The 13238-nt window shown below is 39.5% G+C and overlaps 1 protein-coding gene across 1 annotated transcript; it reads left to right on the top strand.

The window, feature by feature from the left end:
- Nucleotides 1-684: 684 nt before the first annotated feature.
- Nucleotides 685-11486, top strand: slc24a2 (solute carrier family 24 member 2). Its single transcript, XM_034238582.1, has 9 exons — nucleotides 685-1605; nucleotides 7686-7721; nucleotides 7906-8023; nucleotides 8380-8463; nucleotides 8850-8932; nucleotides 9020-9154; nucleotides 9714-9803; nucleotides 10536-10702; nucleotides 10811-11486. The coding sequence occupies exons 1-9, from the start codon at nucleotides 685-687 to the stop codon at nucleotides 11058-11060; spliced, it is 1884 nt and encodes a 627-aa protein (XP_034094473.1). The 3' UTR covers nucleotides 11061-11486.
- The last annotated feature ends 1752 nt before the right edge of the window (nucleotides 11487-13238 follow it).

Raw genomic sequence — 13238 nt, 5'->3', positions numbered from 1 at the left:
AATTAAAATCCTCGAATGACAGCAGCAGACACAAATATAGACCTCACATTTCACGCAAGCCCAGTGGCATTATATCGAGTTGTCTATAAAATAGGCATTTCAAATATAATTTTAAAAGGTTTATTTTTACTGAAGCAAATTTTTTGTTGTAGCAATCCATGGGAGGGCTCCCTTGAACTACTTTATACACGTTAGTTCAACATAACGCACACCATCTTATGAATCATATGTTTTGCATGTGAAACTTTTATCAATAAAGTAATTAGTCAGCCACATTTGTGGTGTCAAAAAAGTACAATACAATATCTCCCATATAACGGACAGCAGCATCAAACATAATGTGTATATTATGCAATGTAATGTAATAATGTTTTTGATTTTACACACAGTTTTTTCTTATTATTTGACTGTGCCCCCTTGCGATGTATATTGTATTGATGTAATACGATGTATTTTTTGCTCTGATTTGCAGCGCGTAATATGAGGAAGCCTTTTAATGGGCTGGATCCTGGAATCAGACTTCAGGGCTTCCATTGTGTTTAGACCAGGAAGCAGCATGCGAACAAATCGGTGAGTGTCGAGGCCTGTCAAACTCCCGCCCTCGGAGCAACCAGCTACACCAACCCAGCTTTGGGGGGGATTCCATACACTTCCTGCTTTGCCGGATAACCTGCGCCAAACACCATGGAATTCCTGCTTCCCATGAGAAGTCGAGACAAGATGGCTTCCCCTGGCTACGAGCCTCTTCTGGACCCTCCCAGCAGCTGCACCAGGCACCAATACCATTGTGTCAAAAGAAAGCTGCGCCCCGGACGGATTCTTGGCTTCATCATCAGTATGGTGGCGGTCTGCACATTCTGTTCATGGAGTGCCTTGTCGCTGGTCACAACGGTGGCAAACGAGCTAGAATCGTCCGCTGAAGGCTCGGCAGAGGCGGCAGGGCCCCAAAGAACTCTTCTTCAGTACCACAACCACACAGCCAAGCCAGAAGACACGCCGGTTGCCATGCGGTCATCTACAGAAGATATGAATCACGGGGACTATCCAACGGATTACTTCAGCGTGGAGGACAGACGTCAGGGCTATGTGGCTTTTCATATGTTTGGCATGTTGTACATGTTTATAGCATTAGCCATTGTCTGTGATGAGTTCTTTGTTCCAGCGCTCACTGTCATCACAGAAAAGCTGCAGATATCCGATGATGTTGCAGGAGCCACCTTCATGGCGGCAGGTGGCTCAGCTCCAGAGCTCTTCACTTCTGTCATAGGAGTCTTTGTTTCCCACAGTAACGTGGGTATCGGTACCATTGTGGGCTCTGCCGTCTTTAATATCCTGTTTGTGATCGGGATGTGCGCCGTGTTTTCCAGAGAGGTGCTGCACCTCACCTGGTGGCCTCTGTTTAGAGACGTCTCGTTCTATATCATCGGCCTGCTCATGCTCATCTGTTTCTTTTTGGATAATCAAATCACAGTGGGGGAAAGTATCAGTCTGCTGATGTGCTACAGCTGCTATGTGACATTCATGAAGTTCAATGCCAAAATAGAACTTGTCATCAAGACTTTACTGGGCAACAACCAGGTGGATGAGCTTGAGACTGCACCAAAGGTGAGCCTTAATCCATCCATCCCTCCCTCCCTCCATCCATCCCTCCATCCATCCATCCATCCATCCATCCATCCATCCATCCATCCATCCATCCATCCATCCATCCATCCATCCATCCATCCATCCATCCATCCATCCATCTTCCCCTATTCTTAGTGTTGGATACCCCTACATCTACTGGAGGAAATCTGCATCTTTCAAGTGTTTCTTTAAGTCGACAGGGTTATATGTTTGGGAAGAAACCTTACTGTTTTTCTGTCAGTTTCTCTTTACTGAAATCTGGGCATCTTTTCAATACCTGGGGAAAAATAGGTCAACCAGTCATGGCTGCTGACACTGGGAATAGACGTGCTCCTGTTGTGGGAAGCAAATAGGGTGTCAAACAGACTACCCCTCTGTAAGGATTTAAAGATTTCTATTAACCTGCCACCTGTGCATCTTGGACAGTTCCAGATGCAGAACCAGAATTCAGAATCTTGGTGCTGACTAATTCTAGGAACAGGCCTCGTCTACTGTCACTACTTATATTAATAATTATAATAATTACTAATGTAACAGTCTGTTAAATGTTCTGACTTTAACTGGGTTTTGATCCAGTTTTCAGTCTTATTCCCATCAACCATCAAGTGAAGATGGCCACTCTTCCTCTGAGTCTTCTGTCACAATCTTCACAGACACATTTCGATGCCATTGAACATTAAAAAGCATGCAAAGGAAAGCAGGTTTTTATTCACGTACGTTATAATTTTACACATGGAAAAAACAATGCAAAATAGCCAAAAATCACACTCATACATATTTTCGTTTTTAAATTCACTTCCAGGATTGATTCATTTCAAGTTATGGTTTTGTGTGCATCTTTTTAAGTCCAAGATTCAATCACACACATTGTTAGATTACATATTTTCATAATACCCTATATATTCAAGACAGTTAATAAAATAGACCGACATTTGAGAGAGGGTTGAGATTAAACTCAAAGCACATTCTGTATGGAGAGGGAACAGCCTAATTAGTCCAGAAATCCTTGTAGCATCTCTTAAACCTCATCAGCGAGCTCCCTCCTTCAGCTCCCCTTGACTTTGTCCTGACATTAGAGTGAAGTGGTCTCTTTAGTCTTTAAGAAGGTCGTTGCTGTTGTTTGTCCCCTATTTCAGCTCATTAAACATCATTATGTTTTTGAAGAGCACCAGTGATTATGTATCCAAACATGGGTTACTCATGGATCTTATAACAGCTGCAGTCCACCACAGTTTTACAATAGGCAGCAAGAATTAGCCATGAGAAAATATTTGAATTAATTAACAATGTCATAGTGTTTCTTTCTCTGAAAGGCTGACTAATTCTTACAGGAAGTTGATCTAATGACAACACACTTACACAAACATCGATCACAGTGCAATCACTTAATCAATCACTTGATGTGAACAAGGAGAACATGATGGGAAAGTGTGTTTTGGGAATAGCTTGGAGTGCACTTTGGGCTGTTTGTTCCTGATTCAAGAAAGAGTGGGGAAATGATGATACAAAATGGTTCAACTCACAGATAAACTGAAGAGGTTTTTTGTTTTTCACATTTGTCTCTCCGTGTTTTCCTGTCTGTGCGTGCAGTTGGAGGCAGATGTGTTGCTCTCTGATGTTGTTATCACATACGGCTCTCAGGTGACAAAATTACTAAAAACTGCAGTAGGCTGTTCTTAGAGCAGCTTGCCCTTAGCGTAGACGGACATCACCCATCACCAGTTCTTCGGGGGCGTATACAGCGAGTGCACATTATCTGGCTTTTGTTGGTCCCGAAACATTATCAACAGATTATTATGTATTTCAGATAGTGTGAAGTGAAATGTTGAAAGAAACAAATTCTACGACACTGGATGAAAACACTTCTTAGAAGGGGACAACTATTTTAATGGTAGGGATCCAGGCCAGGAGAAGTTCAAGCTTTCAGGGAAAGATGAGCTTATGATCACCAGGACGCAAGATGGTCCAATCTAATTGAAATCTCCTCCCCTTAAATGCTTAGGTCACTGTCAACAAAAAAAATGATGCCCCAGAAGCATGACTTTTTTTATATCAAGCAGTCACTTATATATAATATGAATATTTGGCTTCTGTAGTCTTTTTTCTATAATAGATTGGTAATAGCTAATTTAGCACCTCTCCCCCTGGCTTTCAGTAGTATCTGTACTGTGAAATATATTTATCCAGTTTTCTATTTGATGATTTTCTTTAAACGTGAGCATAGTATTTTTGGGTGCTCGTCAGTTTTGTTAAAGGTCTGTTTGATATGTGTGCCCTTCTGGGAATCAGCTGTACTTCAGGCCACCTCACTTCAAGCCAAGAACAGCTTTTCTCATTCTACCGTCCGGCCCTCATGTGTTGGTAGCTGCTTAATAATCCCCCAAGGTTAATGCCTTTTAATCCCATTAGAGCCGCTAATAATAGTCAAATGCTCCCAGGGGGAGCAAGAATCAGCAGATCACTGAGAGCAAAACGACTGCCGGCTCTCTCCTGAGCCTGCGGTAGTGCTCATAACTGTAGTCTGGTTTTCAGTTTAAGCAAAGTTATAGATGTATTGTTTTATTTTCAAAAAACATAGAGTGTGTCTGAGTAGACAGAGAGAGAAAATGTCCGAGGGTTTTTCTTGGTGATGGCACTAAAGAGGACAATCCCCTCTGATCCCCTTATTAACATGCTTACCTGCGGTGACGACAGCAAACATACAGCCCAGAACATTGAGTCTCTGCATCTACAACTTCATAATCAATAAAACGTAACATTTACTTGCATAATAATCTGTCCAAAGAAGGATGCTGTAATTATCAATAGTTATTACTTCTCATGTTATAAGTGTAGCTTTATTGCTGCCCATAAGTGAAGGTTTTTTAATATTCATTGCTTAAAATTTAGATTGTTTTATCAGATGGATTTTCAAACTTTTACATAAAAATGCTTCTATAAATGATGAGTTGTTCTGTTGAGCCAGGCAATTAATGCTTACTTATTCAAGTATAATTTCTCCCTAATTTATGTTTTAAAAATAGTTTTTATATTTAACAAACAAAATGGTTGGTATTTGCTGGCTGATGAGAAATGTTAAACAGCGTGGTGACCTGTGAAGGTTAGTGCGGGACTTCACACGCAGGCTTGAAAAGTACCAGTCTAAAAGTAGTGATTAATCCTGGCTAAATCCCACAGCTCGGACAGTCAGGTGTACACTGGAGGTGGAGGGGTGGTGGTGTTGAGAGAGGGAAAGAGAGCAAGTCAGGAAGGAAAATGTGAATTTGAGTAGTGATCTGATTGTGCCTCAGTCTTTCCAGGGAGGACTATTAGGATTAAAGTGAAGTTTGGTGTAAATCTCTAGGATTTCCGACTCTTTCGGTGTCTGGACTTGAGATAAGACCACTGAACTGAAATAGCAGCTCAGTCAAAGGTTACAAATCAGCTAAGCTTGAGGCTTTCATGTTCTTCTTCTTCTCCTTAACAGATCATCTTTAGTTCTCAAAAGCAATACTTTATGACTTGAACAATCCCTGTTCTGCATGCAGTAACTCTTTACTTGCTCAGATTCATAGATTGAACTACTTAAAAACGATATGCTTAAGTAGTCATTAACATAGTTTAGATGACTATCATGCAAAATGACCCAAAAGAGAAGGTTTTAATGAATTATTTAAATGGGTAATATTGTAATGAAGCCTCATAATCTACAACTGGTATAAAGTGTACATATGTGCAAAATATAAATGCTAGCTGGAGCAAAACATTATAATTATCTATAACTGATAGGTAAATGACTACATGCAGCTTCATAATCAATGCAATTTGTCAATACGAGCAATGTATTTGCAAAATATGTTTTAGCAGTCTTGCAGGAACTATACTGTTTAGTGTATTGTTATCTACTGTTCAGGTCTGGCGAGTTTACTAGCTGCAGGCTGGTTATACCATAGGTAGGCCTACACAGTATTTGACTTTATTCTTGCAACCTGCTACAAGAACCTACAATTTTTTAGGTGATTAATCGTGGCTGTATCCTGTAGGAAACATGCGGGGAAGTGTTATGTCGCACAACACATCCACAGCGGAGTGACTTAGGGTAAAGGTGGCAAAGATCAGCAGCTTCTCAAAATAGGACACAGTATGTCATGCAGTATAAAAACATGTTACAAAAGACAGAACCAAACTAAATCCAGTTTCAATGTCAGTAGGTTCTGCAGAAGATTATAAGGAGCCCTTTGAGCACTAACCAACCACAACTAATGCCATGCTGGCCTCAGCAATCACATGGATATTATAAGTGTCTCCAACTTCTTCCTTTAAATGACTTATTTACTGTTCAATATGTTTCTATTCATTTTATTAATAAAGAAAACCAACTCCTTCATCTTTGTGAAAACAAACCAGGTTTACTTTAAGGTTGATTAAGAAATGTTCTCATGTGTTTTAGTTGGTTTTGTGTAAAAGGTGAATCCTACAGTATGTGCATAGAGTGTTTAACGAAAATCATGAACAGCAGCCAAATCTGGATTGGACAAACATGTAACACATTATAGAAGTGAAACTATAAGAAAACTATCTTTTGCCTTGCGTTAGCTGCCGTAACAGCAGCAGGTGTCTTGTCAGATGCAAGCTAAAGGGATTATCTGCTCAAACTCTGTGGCCTCCATCATGTAAACGCGTCAACAACGAAACCCTCCACCTCCCTCCGTGTGTCGTTGGTCATTGTTTGTGTTTGTGCTTTTGAAAGAGTCAGGTCAGCTACATCTTAAGGTATTGGCTGTCTTTATGTGACATGTATCCTTATGATGGGAATTGGGCAGTGTATCAATAGACAGGGAGCAGTGACATCTGCTGTGTGATGTAATTATTTGTGTAAGCTAACTCTGTATCAAGTTTAGCACTACATAAGTGCAAATATAAGGCACACAAGGATAAATAACCCCAGAATAAATAGTGCAGTTTTGGTTATTTGAAAAATATCTGGCACTGTAAATATCCACACAAACCTGTCCTATTGGAATAAGAACAAAGACATTACTTTTCTTGATTATGTCCAGTAATTACATAAATACAAAATATATTTCTTGAAAATAACCTCTGATCATCAGTCAAATAAAAAATGGTCTGGACTCAATGGTAAAATAATCAAAATAGAAGTATGAGTTGAGCCATTGATTACGTGTTACAGTGTACTCCTGCCCCTCTCTCACGGAGCAAACATTCATATTTGATTCATGCCCTTCTTAACATACAATAAAAGCTTCTTTACTGGGCGTGTCTTTAGAACAACATGATATATTTGTCCAGGGCAGAATGTCAATCTGGTGAAAGACACTTGCATGGTGAATGGTTGTAAGGTGACAGAGAACAGCTTGTGCAAACATCCTTATTGAACTGTTCAAACAAAGATTACAATAACCTTTCATTACAAGATATCTACCCACACAGTCTTAAGTTCCCATCTGTTTTTTTAATATTTCCAAATCCCTGATTCCCAAACCAGACCCTCCCCATGCTGACACCTCTGTGCTCTCACACAACACCACCACAGACTCCTGTCCCAGCCAGTGGACTCTGTATGTGTGTTTCTTCACTGTACGTGGTGACACCACTGTGCTGTATATGTCCTCTGAAGAAATGGCTGGGTTGAAATTATCGAAGTCATCCTGTGTGTGTGTGTGTGTGTTCACATGTGTGTGTGCTTGTGTAGAATCCTAGTTTTTGTGTCCGAAAAAGACCCCATACCTTTTGCACTGTTTCTGTAAGTAAGAGATCCTTTAGAGTTACTGTTATGATACTGTTCCTAAAAAGGAGTTTATGTGTGTTTCCGTTGTTCCATCACTGTTTACTGAACATCTGACAAGTGATCAGGATGTAAGGTGTTGAAGACATTCAGTTTCAAGTTAGCTTAACACATCTGTGTTTATTCTGGTTCATGCACTGCCACTATTGTATTTTTTACATCTATCCCTATGCTATGATATTTTCTGCTGACCCTAAAGTATTGGACACCCCTCCCCGCTTGTTTGTGACAAAACCTATACTGTATATTGTTTTCTTTCTGTGTGTCTTTAAAGGTGAATGAACCTGTCAATGATGAGAACAAGCTGACGGTGAGTTTGTGTTTAAACTTCTCTGTGTAATGTCTGGTTCGGGTCATATTATGTAAATGTTATTAATGTGTCGTAATCAGTCATGACACATTTTATAGTAAAGCGGTTTCTAGACATATTTTACAGTCATTCACAGAATATATATTCATCGTTTCTCTCTGTATTTATTTTGGTATTTGTACAGGCCAAACCGAGGCTGCAGAGGGAGGGAAGCTGTGCTTCTTTACACAACTCACTGATGAGGAACAGTATCTTTCAGCTCATGATACACACACTCGACCCTCTCAGTGACGAAGGTAAGGGTAAGACTTAAAAAAGCACGACACACACACACATACTGAAATGCAATATGATCTCTCTCAAAAACAAAAAAAATGTCAGAGGATGCGCTACAATTGAATTGACATTGTATTCATAAATAAACAGCTGTAGTGAAGATTATGATTAAGACAAGGTTCGGTTGAAGGGAATATACTGTCTATGGAATGTCTTCATTTGTCTAACCACTTTTCACTTTTCTCTTTGCCTCTTTCCTATTCAAAATAGTCCCAGCTGTGGAAATACACCCACCATTTCACAAAGCATGTATTAACAAAAATAAATTTTAAATGTTCAGCAGAGCAAGCTGGACTGACTGAGTCTCCTTCCATTGAATTAGGGCGTTTCAAAGAGAAAGCATCAATCCTTCACAAAATGGCCAAGCAGAAGTGTAAAGAAGATGCTGTCACTGCTAACGGTGTAGGTGAGTAACAGCGACGTATGAATCTGTGTTCCTCAGACTGAATGAATGGACACTGAGCAGTGAGAGGACTGTTCTTACAGCAACATTTCCTCTTGCACTTTTTATTTTGGTACACATTTTCGATATATTTAATCAGTGTGGTAGTTTACTGCCAAATATGCCCGAATATAATAATAGATAGCTTTGACTGAAAATGTATCATTTTATCATCAAAAGTTATATCTTTGTCCGTTATTTGCTCATGTATTCATGTTTTAACAGAAAGTTGTGGATTATTTTATGCAATATAAATGGTCAAATACCGTCAATAGAAACCACATGTACTCCCAATGAATTATCTGATACTTAAGCTCTGTTGTTTTTTCTCTTCCTTTTCTTTCCTCCAGCCGATAAAAACATCCCAAACAGTTCAAACGTTGCAGTGGAAGTCACACCGCCCAGTAACGGTGTTGCAGGAGGAGAAGAAGACGTATGGCTGAATGTTATATTGAAATATGATTACATATTTAAATAACTATAAACACAGTTGATGTGAAGTAACAAACTCCTTCTTCAGGATGATGACGATAATGACGATGAACAGCCTCTGAGCCTGGCCTGGCCCGACACCAACAGGAAACGTATCACCTACCTGGTTATCCTGCCCATCATCCTGCCACTGTGGCTCACACTGCCCGACGTCAGGAGAGAGGTGACACCACACACACATGAGCACACACATAAACAATGAAAATCATGTTTATGTGTGTACACGTATGTAAGAGCAACTCATGATGCAATCATTTATTTTAAATCTCACATCCACACGACATACTTGCATAACGTTAATTTAGATACAGAACTGTTCCACTGCTGTGTTGACAATTTCGTTTAATTTTGAAGCATGAGAAAATGTAAAAACACTAATCTAGTAGGAATGTACGATTACAAATGTTTGACAATGACAAAATGCCAATATTTTCCAAGTCATTTTGGCCAAATGCAAATGGCAAAACCAATATACACAAACAAAGAAAACCACTTTAATTTAGGTTACATATATTCATGACCTGCTCAATAAATATGAGAGCCACAGCAGGTTCCAGTAATGCTTTTTTGTTGTCGTTTTTCTTTACCTCTTGGGCTATACATTTGCATCCAAATGCTTTATTATGACCTTATATTAAGTGTGAAGTATATCGAGGGGGGGGGGGGGTAATTGTTGAGTGTGCGGTAGATAAACTGAACTTTTTTTTTTCTTGTTGTCTCAGGCCTCGGCCAGATTCTTCCCTGTCACTTTCATCGGTGCCATTTCTTGGATTGCTTTCTTCTCCTACCTGATGGTGTGGTGGGCTCACCAGGTACGTTCTCTCTATTTGTCTCTCATACAACAACTCTCTCCTTTTCCTGAGGCCTTTCTTATGAGTCAGTGCAGCATTCAGGGTGTTGAATGTGTGACCACGGCAGCTAATCCCAGCTAATCCGCCTTGATCCACAGCCAGATCAACCTGTACTGCTCTATTTTAACAGCGCAGATGCAAAGACGGGCCTGAAGCATGAGGTCATGTTGTATGCAAGGTCACTGAGGAGACGCACGTGCCATTTCTGTGCCAATAAATGCGGTCGGCATTAATGTTAAATATCTGTTGGATAGAATAATGAATATCACAAGTCAGTTTATTTATTATGAGGTTACATTTATTTAAATGTATCACAAAACAGTAATGTTTAAGACTCCATGATGATGCCCTTATTTATGATATAAATACAGTTGTCATGAACGGGAAAATAAGCTCCAGAACACAAAATATGTTTTTTTAAACAAGCTGCTTACATCTGAATTTCTGCTGCAAAGTTGGGCATTTTAACATAGTGGTGCGTGGAAACTGACACCCTTTTGGAGCCAGCCTCAAGTGCCCATTTTATAACTTCAGTTTTTAGCACATCCAAGTTCAATCTTCAACCCCGGAGGTAACCGCCTAGTCTGACATTTTTCAGAAAAAAACAGCAACACGGTAACAAGAATCTTTGGACCAACATGAAAATGATGCAGTTTTTGTAACTGTGCAGCTGCAACTTGTTCTTCCTTTCAGGTTGGAGAAACGTTCTGGATTACGGAGGAGATAATGGGACTGACTATACTAGCAGCCGGCACTTCAATCCCGGACCTGATCACCAGTGTGATTGTGGCGCGAAAAGGCCTTGGTGACATGGCTGTGTCCAGCTCTGTCGGCTCCAACATCTTTGATATCACTGTGGGGTGAGTCCAGAAAACAACAAGAAAAACATACAGAGTAATAGTCCAAAGTCATATCTGTTTTTAACATGTTCCTCTCCTAACTTAATAAACTCCCTTATCTCCCTCTAGTCTGCCATTCCCCTGGCTCATCTACCACATCATCAACGACTTCAAACCGATCCAGGTCAGCAGCAACGGACTGTTCTGCGCCATCGTCCTACTCTTTCTCATGCTCCTCTTTGTCACCATCTCCATCGCGGCTTGCAAATGGAAAATGAGCAAGTTTCTGGGCTTTCTCATGTTCCTGCTGTACATTGTGTTCCTGGTCCTCAGCGTCATGCTGGAGGACAAAATCATTACCTGCCCCATCACCGTCTGAGAGAAGCCACTTCCACCTAACGCCAGAGAGCTGAAATTAAGAGCGAAGGGGTTCAAGTTTACTATAGGAGAGGAAGGACGCACAGACACAAACTGTTTATCTGTCTCACATAAATAATAGAAGACACACTCACACATCCAAACACACGCAAGTTAGGCAGGGGTACTGACTGAAATCAAGGCTGCATATTCACACCGGTGCAGCAATGGCGTACAGAACGAGCCTGTACGTCATTGACACACTTTATGCCACCCAGTATGAGTGACTCGTCTCTGTTTGTTCCATGTGACTTCATTCAGTTTCCATTTTCTGGTTGAACCTGACAAACAAGTTATGTGAACGCCATCTGGGACGGGAATTTCCATACGATCACCAGAGATTGTTTTTGGGGTTTTCTTCAAATAGAGGACCATGTTGCAGTATAAAAACTACCCTCGCTACTCATGCAACCAGCCAAGCAATGCAGATGAACTGTTCATGTGGGAGATTTTTAGAAACTCTTTTGTTTTGGTTTGGTTTCGATGGGGAGCAAAGCTCTGGAGAGATCCGGTTTGTCATGAGCAAAATTAAGAAGAAAGGGCCGGGGCAACTCATAAGTGTGATAGCTGCTTAGAAATGTTAACCTTTAGATTTTAACTGTGTTCATTTCCCCTCCAGTATGACTTTGCAATGTGATTGACAGAGATATACCCCGGGTTTATAACATGAGTCTGTTTAAACACAGTATATTTGAGATGATATATTGAAAAACACAGTATATTCAAATGTTTGGCATAAATGCTTACATTACTTCCCAATCATGAACATCTATAATAGGTCCAAATAGATAGCATGGATCCATTAAGCTCAACACAGCCCAACTATTTTATTTGGGTTTTTTCACATAATATCTTCTGTTCTGTTTGCCTTTACATGCATCACTTTAGAGAGATGACTTCAGTATCCTGACTAAAACAGGAGGACTTTCCTCATGGAAATGTACCAGGTCTGGTGTTACATTTACCAGTAGATGATGCAGTGTGGACAATAAGCGTTTGACTAAAGTTTAGTGTTCCTCATTTAATTTGACTTGATGAACGCAAAGTTTTTTTTCCTGTTCTTCTAATTATGTATTTGTAAAAATGCGTGTTCAATATCACCAGGTATCACTGGATGTGTCCTGTATTGGTTTGATGTAAAACAACACTTGTAACATATTGCGCTGCTATGTTCACATAGCATGAACATTATGTCTTCAGTGTGTGGCATAGAGGCTGAAATATTTTTCTTTTATCCAACTATTATAAGAAACATCAAGTAGGCATATCTTATGTAAAATAAAACATGTTGCAAAGATTCAGGCTATTTTGTTTTCATCTACTCCCTCTTTATTAGATTTAAGGTGAGCAAACAGCAAATGCTTTGGTGATATGTTGACATCTAGGCATCTTTATATTAAAATGGGTGTTTCCCTCAACCTCTAATAAATTAAACCACTAATCGAAATGCACATTTACTGAAGAGGTTGCAAAAAAGATTAAACAATTCAAGAATATCAGAATGAAAACATTTCTGTAATTCAAAGAATCGGATCCCATTACCTCTTTTCTCTTTGTTTTTTTAAATGTAGGTGGATTTTTTCAAGAGGTTTTCTTTTTCTTTATTTTTAACATACAAGGGAACATTCTCACTGACCCGAGGCTGTATTATTACTGACCAATTTAAGGCCTCATTGTCAAACAAATGTGCTATCAACGTTGCCCAAATCAGTTGAACTAATTGCCCTCCTAAAAGCATCAAATTACATCATTGTTTTTCTAATGTTGTCTGCTTTCTTTGTCTCATATGTGAATGTAGGCAATATTTTACTCTCCCAGCTATGTTCAACATGACCCATGAGTCTTGGAGTTGATAGTCAATACTGTAGTCATCTCTGAATAACATCCTCCTCTGCTTTTTATTTCTCATAGCAATGTTAAAAGTGTCAGGTGTTAACAGTACAACCTCTTATCAACGCAAACATTTAATTATATTTATTTTCAGATTCCTCCAACAAATTATTTCATTTTTAAATGAATGGATCCCAAGGGTTAACACTAAAATGTTGTGTCACAGTGTTAGCCGAAATACATTTTGTATTTGTATGTTTATTTTGACTATTTCTTTTTCAATTGAAAATGAAATTCTCAATCAAATTTC

This window comes from Gymnodraco acuticeps, unplaced genomic scaffold (genome assembly GCF_902827175.1).
Source record: "Gymnodraco acuticeps unplaced genomic scaffold, fGymAcu1.1, whole genome shotgun sequence".
In the NCBI taxonomy this organism is placed as follows: Eukaryota; Metazoa; Chordata; class Actinopteri; order Perciformes; family Bathydraconidae; genus Gymnodraco; species Gymnodraco acuticeps.
This window is presented reverse-complemented; position numbering and strand designations above follow the sequence as displayed.